This window comes from Arachis hypogaea, chromosome 7, assembly GCF_003086295.3.
Source record: "Arachis hypogaea cultivar Tifrunner chromosome 7, arahy.Tifrunner.gnm2.J5K5, whole genome shotgun sequence".
Taxonomy (NCBI): domain Eukaryota; kingdom Viridiplantae; phylum Streptophyta; class Magnoliopsida; order Fabales; family Fabaceae; genus Arachis; species Arachis hypogaea.
The window spans coordinates 39,721,245-39,737,815 of record NC_092042.1 but is presented as its reverse complement, the minus strand read 5'-3'; the positions used below and the strand labels follow the sequence as shown (position 1 = coordinate 39,737,815).

The 16,571-nt window shown below is 38.6% G+C and overlaps 1 protein-coding gene and 1 non-coding gene across 3 annotated transcripts; both read right to left on the bottom strand.

Annotated features, from left to right (window-relative positions):
- Positions 1-2,031: 2,031 nt before the first annotated feature.
- LOC112704395 (small nucleolar RNA R71) lies at positions 2,032-2,135 on the bottom strand. The gene has a single exon (XR_003155021.1). It is a non-coding gene; the product is annotated as a small nucleolar RNA R71 (small nucleolar RNA).
- Positions 2,136-14,036: 11,901 nt separating this feature from the next.
- LOC112702955 (uncharacterized) lies at positions 14,037-16,321 on the bottom strand. 2 transcript variants are annotated; one of them, XM_025754205.3, is made up of 3 exons: positions 15,999-16,321; positions 14,757-15,731; positions 14,037-14,322 (listed from the first exon to the last, which is right to left on the bottom strand). In XM_025754205.3, exons 1-3 carry the CDS (start codon positions 16,078-16,080, stop codon positions 14,291-14,293), a joined length of 1,089 nt encoding a protein of 362 aa, XP_025609990.1. In that variant the 5' UTR covers positions 16,081-16,321; the 3' UTR covers positions 14,037-14,290. The 2 variants fall into 2 exon arrangements, with proteins under 2 accessions (XP_025609990.1, XP_025609989.1); XM_025754204.3 differs by having other exon boundaries at positions 14,037-14,337; positions 15,999-16,231.
- Between the last annotated feature and the right edge of the window lie 250 nt (positions 16,322-16,571).

Sequence of the window (16,571 nt, the reverse complement as noted above, 5' to 3'; positions counted from 1 at the left end):
TGCTGCTGTCTGGAGTTAAACGCCAGAAAAACGTCATGATCCGGAGTTGAACGCCCAAAACACGTCATAACTCGGAGTTCAACTCCAGGAGAAGCCTCAGCTCGTGGATTGATCAAGCTCAGCCCAAACATACACCAAGTGGGCCCCGGAAGTGGATTTGTACATCAATTACTTACTCATGTAAACCCTAGTAGCTAGTCTAGTATAAATAGAATAAGTTACTATTGTATTAGACATCTTTGGTCTCAGTTTTGTTTTATTCTTCATCTTAGGAGATCATTGATCACGTTTTAGGGGGCTGGCCATTCGGCCATGCCTGAACCTTTTGCTTATGTATTTTCAACGGTGGAGTTTCTGCACACCATAGATTAAGGGTGTGGAGCTCTGCTGTACCTCAAGTATTAATGAAATTCTACTTTCTTTTATTCAAATTCTCTTTTATTCTTATTCCAAGATATTCATTCGTACCCAAGAACATGATAAATGTGATGAGTTAGATAACCCTCATTATCATTCTCACTTATGAACGTGCGTGATTGACAACCACTTCCGTTCTACATGCAACAAGAGCTTGAATGTATATCTCTTAGATTCCCCAACAGAATCTTCGTGGTATAAGCTAGATGGATGGCGGCATTTATGAGGATCCGGAAAGTCTCACCTTGTCTGTGGTATTCCGAGTAGGATCCTGGGAATCCGGAAAGTCTAACCTTGTCTGTGGTATTCCGAGTAGGATTCCGGTAATGAATGACTGTGACGTGCTTCAAACTTGTAACCTGCTGGGCGTTAGTGACAGACGCAAAAGAATCAATGGATTCTATTCCAGTAGGAGCGGGAACCAACCGGTGATTAGCCGTACTGTGACAGAGGGTGTGAGCATTAGTTTTCACTGCGAGGATGGGATGTAGCCATCAACCATGGGTGATGCCTCCAGACGATTAGCCGTGCGACTGACAACCGCATAGGATCATTTTCCCGAGAGGATGAAAGTAGCCACAGCTGATGGTGAACCCCTATACAAAGCTTGCCATGGAAAGGAGTAAGAAAGATTGAGTAGAAGCAGTAGGAGAGCAGGCGTCCGTGAGCCATGCAGCATCTCCATTCACTTATCTGAAATTCTCACCAATGAATCTGCATAAGTCTTCTATCCCTTTTATTATTCCTTTTTATTTATTATTTATTCCAATAATCACAATTACCCTTTAATCTGCCTAACTGAGATTTACAAGGTGACCATAGCTTGCTTCATACCAACAATCTCTGTGGATTCGACCCTTACTCACGTAAGGTTTATTACTTGGACGACCCAGTACACTTGCTGGTTAGTTGAACAGAGTTGTGAATTCAACCAGTGCCATAATAAGAAAAATCCTAAGTTCCACAATTCTACAATAAATGCAAATCAAAGAATAGTGATCACAATTTCGTCCACCAAGTTTTTGGCGCCATTGCCGGGGATTGTTCGAGTATGGACAACTGACGGTTCATCTTGTTGCTCAGATTAGGAACAAGGATAAAGGCACTCTTGTTGAAATTGATCCAGAACCTGAAAGGACTCTGAAGAGAAAATTAAGAGAAGCTAAATTACAACAATCCAGAAACAACCTTTCAGAAATTTTCGAACAAGAGAAGGAGATGGCCGAAAATAATAATAATAATGCAAGGAGAATGCTTGGTGACTTCACAAAGCCAACGTCCAAGTTTGATGGAAGAAGCATCTCCATTCCTACCATTGGAGCCAATAACTTTGAGCTTAAACCTCAACTAGTTGCTTTAATGCAACAAAACTGCAAGTTTTATAGACTTCCATCTGAAGATCCTTATCAGTTCTTAACTGAGTTCTTGCAGATCTGTGAGACTGTAAAGACGAATGGAGTTGATCCTGAAGTCTACAGGCTCATGCTTTTCCCTTTTGCTGTAAGAGACAGAGCTAGAATATGGTTGGATTCACAACCTAAGGATAGCCTGGACTCCTGGGATAAGCTGGTCACTGCTTTCTTAGATAAATTCTTTCCTCCTCAAAAGCTGAGCAAGCTGAGAGTGGATGTTCAAACTTTCAAACAAAAAGATGGTGAATCCCTCTATGAAGCTTGGGAAAGATACAAGCAGTTAACCAAAAGATGTCCATCTGACATGTTTTCAGAATGGACCTTATTAGATATATTCTATTATGGTCTCTCTGAATTTTCGAAAATGTCATTGGATCATTCTGCAGGTGGATCTATTCATCTGAAGAAAACGCCTGAAGAGGCTCAAGAACTCATTGACATGGTTGCAAACAACCAGTTCATGTATACTTCTGAGAGGAATTCCGTGAATAATGGGGTACCTCAGAAGAAAGGAGTTCTTGAAATTGATGCTCTGAATGCCATATTGGCTCAGAACAAAATGTTGACTCAACAGGTCAACATAATCTCTCAAAATCTGAATGGATTGCAACATGCATCCAACAGTATTAGAGAGGCAGCTTCTGAAGAAGCTTATGATCCTGAGAACCCTGCCATGGCAGAGGTTAATTACATGGGTGAACCATATGGGAACACCTATAACCCATCATGGAGAAATCATCCCAATTTCTCCTGGAAGGATCAACAAAAGCCTCAACAAGGCTTTAACAATGGTGGACGTAATAGGCTAGGCAATAGCAAGCCATATCCATCATCTTCTCAGCAACAGACAGAGAATTCTGAACAAAATAATTCTAATTTAGCCAATATAGTCTCTGATCTGTCAAAGGCCACTTTCAGTTTTATGAATGAAACCAGATCTTCCATCAAAAATCTGGAGGCACAAGTGGGCCAGCTGAGCAAGAAAGTTATTGAAACTCCTCCCAGTACTCTCCCAAGCAATACAGAAGAAAATCCAAAAGGAGAGTGCAAGGCCATTGATCTAATCAAAGTGGCCGAATACACAAAGGAGGAGGAGGACGAAAATCCTAGTGAGGAAGACCTCCTGGGACGTCCCTCAAGCAAGAAGGAGTTCCCTATTAAGGATCCTGAGGAATCAGAGGCTCACCTAGAGACCATAGAGATTCCATTAAATCTCCTTCTGCCATTCATGAGCTCTGAAGAATATTCATCCTCTGAAGAGGATGAAGATGTGACTGGAGAGCAAGTTGCTCAGTATTTAGGAGCTATCATGAAGCTGAATGCCAAGCTATTTGGTAATGAGACTTGGGAAAATGAACCTCCCTTGCTCATTAGTGAACTGGATAATTGGATTCAGAAAACTCTACCTCAAAAGAAACAAGATCCTGGCAAGTTCTTAATACCTTGCACCATTGGCACCATGAGCTTTGAAAAAGCTCTATGTGATCTTGGGTCAGGGATAAACCTTATGCCACTCTCTGTAATGGAGAAGCTGGGGATCATTGAGGTACAACCTGCCTTGTTCTCATTACAATTGGCAGACAAGTCAATGAGACAAGCTTATGGAATGGTAGAGGACGTGCTAGTGAAGGTTGAAGGCCTTTACATCCCTGCTGATTTCATAATCCTAGATACTAGGAAGGAAGATGATGAATGCATCATCCTAGGAAGACCTTTCCTAGCCACAGTAGAAGCTGTGATAGATGTCAACAGAGGAGAGTTAGTCCTTCAATTGAATGGGGAATACCTTGTGTTTCAGGCACATGGCAATCCCTCTGTGACAAAAGAGAGTAAGCATAAAGAGCTTCTCTCAGTTCAAGGTCAAGAAGGGCCCACACAGTCAGACTCTAATTTTGGTGTTGTGAGGCCACAACCAAACTCTAAGTTTGGTGTTCAAACCCCATATCCAAACTCTAAGTTTGGTGTTGGGAATACATACTAAATTGACCTGATCACCTTGTGGCTCCATGAGAGTCACTGTCAAGCTACTGACATTAAAGAAGCGCTTGTTGGGAGGCAACCCAATTTTATTTATCTAATTTTATTTTATTTTGTTTTGGTGTTATTTTTGTGTTGAATTAGGTACATGATCATGAGGAGTCACGAAAAAATCAAAAGAATTAAAAACAGAGTCGAAAACAGAAGAAAATATTTTTCACCCTGGAGGCAGCGCAGACTGGCGTTCAACGCCAGTAAGATGCATCTGGCTGGCGTTCAACGCCAGAACAGAGCATCTTTCTGGTGCTGAATGCCCAAAACAAGCAACAACCTGGCGTTTAACGCCAGGATGCGCACACAGAGGACAATCTGGCGCTGAACGCCAGAAACAAGCTTGAAACTGGCGTTCAACGCCAGGAACATGCATTACATGGGCGTTTAACGCCCAGAACATGCACCAATGGGCGTTTGAACGCCAGAATGGTGCATGAAGGCAATTTACACGCCTATATGGTGAAGGAATGGTATTTCTTTTCACCTCAGGATCTGTGGACCCCACAGGATCCCCACCTCAGGATCTGTGGACCCCACAGGATCCCCACCTACCCTATTCCCACCTTCCCTCTTAATCCTATTTTTGTGATTTGAATACCTCATGTCACAATTCCCAATATTCTTCATCAATCACCTCAATTCCTCTTCCCAATTACCCCATTCACCATTCACATCAACCCACTCTTCCCCATAATCCCCACCTACCTCCATTACATTCAAATTCAATTTCCCACCCTTTCCCACCCAAAATGGCCGAACTCCCACCCTCCCTCTCCCTATAAATACCTCTCCTTTCTTCTTCATTTTCACACAACATAAACCCCTTCTTCTCTCATATAGCCGAACCCCCTCCTCTCCTTCTCTACCATAATTCTCTTCTTCTTCTTCTACTCTTCTTTTCTTTTTTACTCGAGGACGAGCAAATTTTAAGTTTGGTGTGGTAAAAAGCCTAAGCTTTTTATTTTTCATTCACCATCAATGGCACCCAAAACCGGAGTTTCCTCAAGAAAAGGAAAAGGGAAGGCAAAAGCTTCCACTTCCGAGTCATGGGAGAAAGAGAGATTCATCTCCAAGAGCCACCAAGACCACTTCTATGATGTTGTGGCAAAGAAGAAGGTGATCCCCGAGGTCCCTTTCAAGCTCAAAAAGAATGAGTATCCGGAAATCCGACATGAGATCCAAAGAAGAGGGTGGGAAGTCATAACCAACCCCATGCAACAAGTCGGAGTATTGATGGTTCAAGAGTTCTATGCTAATGCATGGATCACTAGGAACCATGATCAAAGTATGAACCCGAATCCAAAGAACTATCTCACAATGGTTCGGGGGAAATACTTAGATTTCAGTCCAGAAAATGTGAGGTTGGCGTTTCATTTACCCATGATGCAAGGTGATGAACGCCCCTACACAAGAAGGGTCAACTTCAATCAAAGGTTGGACCAAGTCCTAATGGACATTTGTGTGGAAGGCGCCCAATGGAGAGTAGACTCCAAAGGCAAACCGGTCCAACTAAGAAGACTGGACCTCAAGCCCGTAGCTAGAGGATGGTTGGAGTTCATCCAAAGATCCATCATCCCTACAAGCAACCGATCCGAAGTTACTGTGGATCGGGCCATCATGATTCATAGCATCATGATTGGAGAGGAAGTGGAGGTTCATGAAGTCATATCCAATGAACTCTACAAAATAGCTGACAAGCCCTCATACATGGCACGGCTAGCCTTCCCCCACCTCATATGCCATCTATGTTATTCAGCCGGAGTTATCATAGATGGAGATGTCTCCATTGAAGAAGACAAGCCCATCACCAAGAAAAGGATGGAGCAAACAAGGGAAGTTCCTCACGGCCCCCAAGAAGAACATGAGAAAGTTCATCATCAACAAATGCCTCATGGAATGCATTTTCCTCCCAACAACTATTGGGAGCAACTCAGTACCTCCTTAGAGGATTTGAGCCATAATGTTGAACAACTAAGGGTGGAACACCATGAACACGCCCTCACCCTCCAAGAAATAAGAGAAGATCAAAGAGCTATGAGGGAGGAGCAACAAAGGCAAGGAAGGGACATAGAAGAGTTGAAGAACATCATTGGTCCTTCAAGAAGAAGACGCCACTAGAGGTGGATTCATTCCTTGTTCTTTATTTTCTTTCTGTTTTCGGTTTTTAAGTGTTATATTTTATCTATGTTTTTTGTCTCTACTTCATGATCATTAGTGTGTAACCATGCCTTAAAGCTATGAATAAAATCCATTAGTCTTTCACCTCTCTTAAAAGAAAAATGTTTTAATTCAAAAGAACAAGAAGTACATAATTTTCGAAATTATTAGTGAATTTAATTTAATTATATTGATGTGGTGACAATAATTTTTGTTTTCTGAATGAATGAATGAACAGTGCATATGTCTTTTGATATTGTTGTTTATGAGTGTTAAAAATTGTCGGTTCTTGAAAGAATGATGAACAAAGAGAAATGTTATTGATGATCTGAAAAATATCATGAAATTGATTCTTGAAGCAAGAAAAAGCAGCAAAAAAAAAAAAAAGAGAGGCGAAAATTTTAAAGCAAGGATCCAAGGCTTTGAGCATTAATGGATAGGAGGGCCCAAGGAAATTAAATCCAGGCCTAAGCGGCTAAATCAAGCTGTCCCTAACCATGTGCTTGTGTCATGAAGGTCCAAGTGAAAAGCTTGAGACTGAATGGTTAAAGTCGTGATCCAAAGCAAAAGAGTGTGCTTAAGAGCTCTGGACACCACTAATTGGGGACTCTAGCAAAGTTGAGTCACAATCTGAAAAGGTTCACCCAGTTATGTGTCTGTGGCATTTGTGTATCCGGTGGTAATACTGGAAGACAAAGTGCTTAGAGCCACAGCCAAGACTCATAAAATAGCTGTGTTCAAGAATCAACATGCCTAACTAGGAAAGTCAATAACACTATCTGAAATTCTAAGTTCCTAGAGAAGCCAACCACTCTGAACTTCAAAGGAAGAAGTGAGATGCCAAAACTGTTCAGAAGCAAAAAGCTACAAGTCCCGCTCATCTAATTAAATTAATATTCATTGATATTTTGGACTTTATAGTATATTCTCTTCTTTTTATCCTATTTGATTTTCAGTTGCTTGGGGACAAGCAACAATTTAAGTTTGGTGTTGTGATGAGCGGATAATTTATACGCTTTTTGGCATTGTTTTTATATAGTTTTTAGTAAGTTTAAGATACTTTTAGGGATGTTTTCATTAGTTTTTATGTTAAATTCACATTTCTGGACTTTACTATGAGTTTGTGTGTTTTTCTGTGATTTCAGGTAAATTCTGGCTGAAATTGAGGGACTTGAGCAAAACTCTGAAAAAGGCTGACAAAAGGACTGCTGATGCTGTTGGAATCTGACCTTCCTGCACTCGAAATGGATTTTCTGGAGCTACAGAACTCCAATTGGCGCGCTCTCAACGGCGTTAGAAAGTAGACATCCAGGGCTTTCCAGCAATATATAATAGTCCATACTTTATTCGAAGAATGACGACGTAACTTGGCGTTGAACGCCAAGTTCATGCTGCTGTCTGGAGTTAAACGCCAGAAAAACGTCATGATCCGGAGTTGAACGCCCAAAACACGTCATAACTCGGAGTTCAACTCCAAGAGAAGCCTCAGCTCGTGGATTGATCAAGCTCAGCCCAAACATACACCAAGTGGGCCCCGGAAGTGGATTTGTACATCAATTACTTACTCATGTAAACCCTAGTAGCTAGTCTAGTATAAATAGAATAAGTTACTATTGTATTAGACATCTTTGGTCTCAGTTTTGTTTTATTCTTCATCTTAGGAGATCATTGATCACGTTTTAGGGGGCTGGCCATTCGGCCATGCCTGAACCTTTTGCTTATGTATTTTCAACGGTGGAGTTTCTGCACACCATAGATTAAGGGTGTGGAGCTCTGCTGTACCTCAAGTATTAATGAAATTCTACTTTCTTTTATTCAAATTCTCTTTTATTCTTATTCCAATATATTCATTCGTACCCAAGAACATGATGAATGTGATGAGTTAGATAACCCTCATTATCATTCTCACTTATGAACGTGCGTGATTGACAACCACTTCCGTTCTACATGCAACAAGAGCTTGAATGTATATCTCTTAGATTCCCCAACAGAATCTTCGTGGTATAAGCTAGATGGATGGCGGCATTTATGAGGATCCGGGAAGTCTCACCTTGTCTGTGGTATTTTGAGTAGGATCCTGGGAATCCGGAAAGTCTAACCTTGTCTGTGGTATTCCGAGTAGGATTCCGGTAATGAATGACTGTGACGTGCTTCAAACTTGTAACCTGCTGGGCGTTAGTGACAGACGCAAAAGAATCAATGGATTCTATTCCAGTAGGAGCGGGAACCAACCGGTGATTAGCCGTACTGTGACAGAGTGCGTGAGCATTAGTTTTCACTGCGAGGATGGGATGTAGCCATCAACCATGGGTGATGCCTCCAGACGATTAGCCGTGCGACTGACAATCGCATAGGATCATTTTTCCGAGAGGATGAAAGTAGCCACAGCTGATGGTGAACCCCTATACAAAGCTTGCCATGGAAAGGAGTAAGAAAGATTGAGTAGAAGCAGTAGGAGAGCAGGCATCCGTGAGCCATGCAGCATCTCCATTCACTTATCTGAAATTCTCACCAATAAATCTGCATAAGTCTTCTATCCCTTTTATTATTCCTTTTTATTTATTATTTATTCCAATAATCACAATTACCCTTTAATCTGCCTAACTGAGATTTACAAGGTGACCATAGCTTGCTTCATACCAACAATCTCTGTGGATTCGACCCTTACTCACGTAAGGTTTATTACTTGGACGACCCAGTACACTTGCTGGTTAGTTGAACGGAGTTGTGAATTCAACCAGTGCCATAATAAGAAAAATCCTAAGTTCCACAATTCTACAATAAATGCAAATCAAAGAATAGTGATCACAATTTCGTCCACCAAGCGAATATCTTAGAATGAGAATAAGCATGAATTGAATAGAAAACAGTAGTAATTGCATTAATACTCGAGGAACAACAGAGCTCCACACCCTTAATCTATGGTGTGTAGAAACTCTACCGTTAAAAATACATAAGTGAAAATATGGTAGGCATGGCCGATTGGCCAGCCTCCCAAAACGTGAACAATGGTTCCAAGATTCCAAAAATGAAAATACAATAATAAAGGGTCCTATTTATAATGAAACTAGCTATTAGGGTTTACAGAAATAGGTAAATGATACAGAAATCCACTCTCGGTCCCACTTGGTGTGTGCTTGAGCTGAGCATTGAGCTTCACACATGTGGAGGCTTCTCTTGGAGTTAAACACCAGCTTTGGTGCCAGTTTGGGTGTTTAACTCCAACTTTTATGCCAGTTCTGGCGTTTTGACGCTAGAAAAGGGCAGAGAGCTGGCGTTTTGACGCCATTTTACGTCGTCAAAACTCATGCAAAGTATGGACTATTATATATTACTGGAAAGCCCTAGATGTCTACTTTCCAACGCAGTTAAGAGCGCACCATTTGGAGTTCTGTAGCTCCAGAAAATCTACTTCAAGTGCAGGGAGGTCAGAATCCAACAGCATCTGTAGTTCTTTGTTAGCCTCTGAATCAGATTTTTGCTCAGGTCCCTCAATTTCAGCCAGAAAATACTTGAAATCACAGAAAAATACACAAACTCATAGTAAAGTCCAGAAATGTGAATTTTGCTTAAAAACTAATAAAAATATACTAAAAATTAACTAAATCATACTAAAAACTATATAAAAACAATGCCAAAAAACGTATAAATTATCCGCTCATCAGTTTTTTTGGGATTTTCATGTATATAAGTATATATGTATATATGCTTTGGCTGATTTTAATTTTGTAAGCCGAGTCAGAAGCTTTGTTATCTGTATTCTTGCAACTCTTTTCTTAGGTATTCTTTATTTATCTGATTTACGATCACGCTTTCTCGTTGAGAGATATGTGCTTTTATGTTTAATGCTTTTGTTTAACTTTTCTTCAAACGCTTCTAGGTAAAAATTCTTTTCAACTATAAAGATTTTACTTTTAGAGGTTGTAATACCTCGGCACCATTGTTTTATGACTTAAGCATAAGATTCTGTGTGGTAGGGTACACACACACACACACATATTATCTAGCTATACTAGGAATGTTTCTAACTCGATCCGTACAAGGTTGATGACGTATGACTATATGCTTAATTCTCTGTACATACTTGATGTAATTGACTATGTTACTATTATTAATACTTGCTTTATTTGCTAATCTTTTATAATTCTGCCATGTATGTCTGTGAATTAATGACTTAACATTTTCAAACAAAAATTTACCCATAAACTGACAATATGTTAGCTACGATCAGGTTCATGTTTATTAAATAATAGATAATAATTAGCAAGACAAGTTGGTAGCACTCATTTTTCAGTAAAATCTAAACATACTGAAAGTTACGCTGTTACAAGTGGTTTAGTATAAGAGTGGTGATAATATACCGTGAGGCATAAATGGCTTAGTATAAGAGTAATGATCATATACCATAAGGCATTAATCAAGTTCTCTTTCTTGTAGCCGTTTATCAAGCACCTAGAAGCTTGGTGATATAGTAGAAATCTCGACACCTTAGTGGAGAGGACTAGATGTAGGTGAAGAGGTTATATTTGAACCATAATTTATTAGAATTTCATTATCTCTTAACCCTTAATTTCTTTACTTTTATTGTCATTTATATTAATAAGGGGTGTGGAAAGTATAGCACCAAGTGTTTTGAAGTTGGTTTAAGTCCTTGGAAAATTACTCTTAGGTTACCACTTGCATTTAGCTTTGCTTTATATTATTCAAGTAGTACAAAAATATTAATTTGTCCTTCATACTCTTCACCTCCTCCTCTTAAGTATATTCATCTTGTACTTATTGATTAATAGTTTTTTGTTATAACAATAAATATTAATTTTTTCAATATCAAACTAAAGTACACAATAAAAGAAATGCTATATAACAAAGTACTAAATGAAATAAAAGCAATGTCAACTAACAAAGTATGAAAATAAATCCTAGCTATAGTTCCTTGTAATCATCAACATCGTCATCTTGGATGTCCCTCTCCTCCTGCATCGATGGTGGTGCCAATGTCAGTATTACTACCAGTGTAACCAACATCTGAAAATTTGTCACAAAACTAAGTAATTTTTTAAGGAGATATGTGCAACCAAACTAAGGATTGATGGTTTTATCGTCATGGAGAAGAACATTCCCATCATACTATGTATGTAGAGAGGATATTATTCCTTAGATTTTTTATGTAATGGTCCACCTACTATACGAAATAAGAGTGTGTTGACCTATTCAATTTTGGTGGATGTATCCTTTTGAGAGGTTGATTGGGTCATTCAAGCGAATTGTGAACAGAACTCAAATTGAGGGTAGTATATGCAAGTCATTTCTAGCTAAAGCGACATTTGAATTTTTCTCTTTCTATTTTAAGCCTCATATTAAATCAGAGAGAACAAGATTTGGAAAAAAACGATGGGAAAGAAGAATCATTGATTAGCGAACCAACCTACCCAATCTTTGTTCAAAAAGGAGTTGTGAGGGATGCAGGTAGTGAATATCGATTAGACAAGAAGGAAATTAAGGCCTTACATTTGCATGTATTGCTTAATTGTGATCAAATTTTACTGTATGTTATCAATGTTTCAAATGATATTTTAACTTGTTATTTAATGAACCATTGAGTAATGTAACATTTTTTTATTTATACTATTGCATCTTAGGTTATTCCAAGAAATAAATCCTGACTCATCACTCATCATTTTCTATTTTGGTTCAGAGAATACATTTGAGTGAATCTATTGACTCAATAGAATACGACTAGTTGTACTTAGTTAGGATCCAACGAATAAGGGAATAAGCTTTCCGATCTACAATATTAACAGATATAGGTTTTATTCCTCATATGGTCAATGGAAAAAATGGATAACACTGGGGTCTGAGTCTGCGGAAATACAAGAAGTGGTCATTTTGATAGGTATAGCGTGTTATACAACATAATTCATCTAGAGTATTTTTGTCACACTTTGTGCAAGGGGTGTGTGTGTGTCTAAAAATGAAAGGTTTGATCCAAGTTTGCAACTAAGAAAATGAAAGCATAATGATTACAATATCACTAAAGTAAATGTAACTAGAAAATATAGAGATTATGACCCTTTTATTTTATTCCAACATGCACAACAAGTACTATTTGTCATATATGGGTCATGCAAATTTAGTTGAGAAGTTGTGGTTAAGACTAAGCCAAGAGGTTGATGTACAAAGAAGTTTCCTTATGCCATCAAGCTACTGTATGATCACCCATGGCCCAACTACAATAAGATTCCCGTTGAGATCAGAGGTCGATGGTTTGATAAGTGGGCTGTAAAATGTCCATTTATTCAAACTTCTTAGTTTTTATCTTTTGTTTTTTTATGTAATTGATTCCGATAGGATGTCACACCCATTATTTTCGGAAAATTTAAATATGAATAAGTTGTGTTTTATTTTATTAAATTGAGCTTTCTATTATAAAAATTATTTTATTAAAGATATTTAAACTAATTTTTATAAACTAAGAAAATTAATTATATCTTTGATTTAAAAATTAGAGTAGCTATTTTAAACTAATTGACGAGTTTTTAAATAAATAGTATCTCAAAAGTAATTATGTTGAACTATATTTGATTTTTAATTACTATTCTTTTTACTTAATTTTAAACATCATAATCCTAAAACTCCCTCTCTTTCGCACACACCCCCTAACCCTAACCCACCCAACCGCCACCCTCACTCCTCTTCACTCACACACAACGCACTCCACCCACACACACACGGACCAGAAGAAGAGAGGAAGGAGAGGACGGCGCGGTGCCGGCAAGGAGCGTCATTGCTGTTGTTGTCGTGAGAGGGAGAGACGCGACACACAAAGAAGAGGAGAAGGAGCCCTAGCCACCATCGTTGAAGCTAGCTTGTCATCGTCTTCGAGCGCTAGTGAGAGAAAGAGCTCAAGGAAGAGAGAAAACGCGATGAAGGAAATCATAAGGGGGTACCCCGTCGCCGTTGAAGCTCGACCGCCGCTGCTAGAGCTTGATGTCGTTGCCCTTCTGCCTCCGTCAGGCTGCTGTGCTGCCGCCGAGGAGCTTGAAAGTAAGAAGGAGGGATGTCTCACTGCTGTTGTGCTTTGTCGTCGCGTTGCCATCGACTGGAGCTCATGGTTAAGCTATTGCATCGTCTCTAAGCCATTGCGTTGTCGTAAGTGTTGATTGGAGCAGCCACTGTCGCTGTTCTGCCTTGCCCTAACCTTCCATAGTTTTTGTCAGGTTCTGTTCTTATCACCGAGAGTCGTCAAAATTGTTGTGTTCCATATTTTTATTCCCCTTTGATGCAGTGAGTTTTTGTTTCGAACCCTTATAGTTGTTGTTCTAGGTGTGCTTTCTTTATTTGTATTTTTTTGTTATTTTTTTTATTTTTTCCTGGGCCTTTCTTTCTTTGTTTTTGATTTTGATATATAAAATTCATAACAATATGCAACAAAAATTATAAAATGTGATTTGAGTTAAATGAAAGTTCAAAAAAATAGTATCCAAATTAAATAATGACAAATCTAATAAAAATGTCAAAAAATTCAAAAAAAATCTTGTTAATTAATAATTGTTGTCAATGAACCATATGTCTCTTTTTTTATTAAGAGATTTTGGATTTAAACTTCATCTAATACAAACTTAACTTAAAAAAAAAAAAAAAAGATATCTTGTATGTGTGGATGTGGTGTGTGTGAGTGTGTCTAATACCTAGAATTGAAATTTATCCCATCTGTCGACCTAAAAAAAATTGCTAGTAAGAAGAGTATTGGTCAATGGTCATTATCAACTAATATTTTGGTCAAGGGCTGCAAAAAACTGCAACAACAGCAAAACGTGCGGATGCATGATGACGATCACTCGATAGAGCCGTAGTTTTTCTCTCTCTTTTGGAACACGTGTCATTTGTTGTCAACAAATTTTTAGACATATGTTTTACCTATTTTTACACCAGATCCTAGAAAGCACAATACACTTCGTCTTTGCCTTCTATACATTTTATTTGAATTACAAGATTTTTCTCTCTCTTTTTGGAAGGGGCTTTGCTACAAACGAGTTAATTTGATTAAATGGTAAGAAATACTCTACAATTCAATGGTACCATTCTATGTTACTTACAAAATCCACATCTTACACAAAGGGAGAAGAGAGATTACGAGAACAAAGAGGATCTTCACTCTTCAAGTCTTATACGCGCGCGGTTTCAAGTGGTAAATATCTTGCTAAAATCAGAAACAACAAAAAAAGAAAAAAAAAGAAAGGGGCATTGAAAGAGCAATGATTGCTTTCCATTGGTCAATTGTAAGTGAAATGGCATCCATCGTAGCCTGCAAAAACAAAAGCTACTCTTAATTATACACCTAACATGATTGTAATTAGTTATACCAATACATAATAGTGTCAATAAACTACAAAGTTAATCATTATATTCTAGTTCATTAAAAAAAATCATTATATTCTATTGCTTATACTAAATAGAGTTTAGAACATGTTCTGGCTAGTTTTTTTCTTCTGCCCAAAAAAAAAAAGATGTATTTTTTATTGCAATTGAAAAATGTTTAAATATTTCTTGATATTTTATGGAAAGTTTGTCAAAATAAAAAAAAATTATCTTACTTGGAAAAAGAAACTACGTATACACACTACACAGTATTACTTTTCATAATTAAAATTATAAATAAAAAAATCAACTGAAAATAAGATAAAGTAAAACATTAACGAAAATAGAGAATCAAATTTCTCTTTTTTCTTTTCTACTTACTTGGATCAACAGCAACCAACATGGCTGTCCCTCCAAATTCACAATTGCCACCAGCACCCTTAGTCCTTTGCCAATAACTATTAAAAGCATATGAAGCATGTGCAAAAACAGTGTTGGGCTCATAACAAGGCCCACTAGGCTGAATAGAAGTGCAATCTGCCCCTGACCAGCAAGCATAATTCATGGCCTCTTGGATAATTGGGTCAGGGACTGATGGCTTGGCTACACACCACAACGCCGTGCTAGGAGCCATGTTCGGCGGCGGTGGAACACTTGGTGGTGGGTAGATCACGGGCGGCTGAAACACTACCGGGCTGGGGACATTGCCTCCGGTTGGTGATGGATAAATAGTTGGTGGGCCAGGGTTGACACCACCGCTAGAAGGGGACGGAATGTAGTACGGTGGGGTGGGCTCAAAAGAAGGCGGGCTCATTGATGGGCCAGGTGGGCCTGGTATAATAATTGGGGGATTCTCTATGGGCTCCGGTGAGCCCGGCACATTCTCTGGTGGGCTTGGAACAATGTCAGGCGTTGTTGGGCTGGGGAAGGACTCAGGTGGGCCTGGGATAATTGTTGTTGGGCTAGGGAATGACTCAGGTGGGCCTGGGGTAATGATTGTTGTTGGGCTTGGTGGTGGGCCTTGGGTTGGAATTGTTGGTGAGGAGTAATAGTAAGGGGGTGATGATTGATACCCTGTGGGGGTTGGAATGTTGGCTGAAGGTGAAGTTGGAGGTGGATACACACAATATGGAGGGTTGCTATTGCTGTCTGGTAATGGAACTGGAGGTAGTGATTCATAAGGTGGCAAAGAAAATGGGGAGCTAACACTATATGGTTGTGCGTTTGATGAAAATGTGTTTGGGTTAAGGTCAATTTTCTTTGTCATTTTCAATTTCTTTGTGATCTTATTGTTGGTTATGTTCCTTCTATGTTTATTAGGGCCTTTCAATAGTAGTCTCATTGATCTATCTGCATCTGCAAAGGGGATATCAAAGAGGATTCTAAACTATGATCAAGCATGACATAATTGCCATTAGAAATGTAATTTGTTTGATCTCAATAATAATATTATAATCCAATCATTGATTATGATATATACATTTGTCCAAAGCACATTTGTTTACATCTAAGTTGGAATTTTTACATTTGGGCAATGACGACAATGAGGTCTAAAAACCTGATACATATTATACCCAAAGCAATGGCAGATGAAACAATGGCGAAACAAAAGGCAAGACTTACCACAACGAGTGAGAGAAACAGATGCTAAAGTCATGTAGAGAAGAAGCACCATAGCTCTCAGTCTCAATCTGCTTGTTCCCATTGACCCACTTAGAAATTTTGGTTAATGCAATAATGTGCAATAGTTCTACACAAAATGGAAGGCTTCTTATTACTGCTTAACTCTCTTTTTATTGCACTCCCAATTTTCCAGAGTATAGAAAGACCCAAAGGAAGAACAATGTGACGCCTTTATAAATGCATATAGACACTTGGATGATTTATTACTACTAGAAATTGCCACCAGAGTAAAGGAAGAGTGGACAAGTGGTTCTGTTTGTTGTAAAGATTTATTCTTTGTTGTGGCACTGCTTTGATGCACACTCATCATCTTTAATTTGCTAAAAATGTGTGCAAGAAGGAATCTTAAAGTGCAGAAAAATTCTTAAAAATGTGTGTTTTTATGGGAATTAGACTAGAAATTGTCCCCAACAACACCCACTTTTTGGTTTTCTTCTTGATATTTATTATTTATTACAAGTACATTTTTCATGGTGGTATATATGCTTGCTTCCCTTGGAAAAAGATGAAAGT

Bases quoted from the DNA above. Each gene is read 5' to 3' on its own strand.
- LOC112702955 (XM_025754204.3), bottom strand. From the start codon at position 16,080: ATGGGAACAAGCAGATTGAGACTGAGAGCTATGGTGCTTCTTCTCTAC. The intron at 15,732-15,998 runs GTAAGTCTTGCC...TCCCCTTTGCAG, and splicing joins TGTTTCTCTCACTCGTTGTG to ATGCAGATAGATCAATGAGA. The intron at 14,338-14,756 runs GTAAGTAGAAAA...AATTAAGAGTAG, and splicing joins GTTGGTTGCTGTTGATCCAA to CTTTTGTTTTTGCAGGCTAC.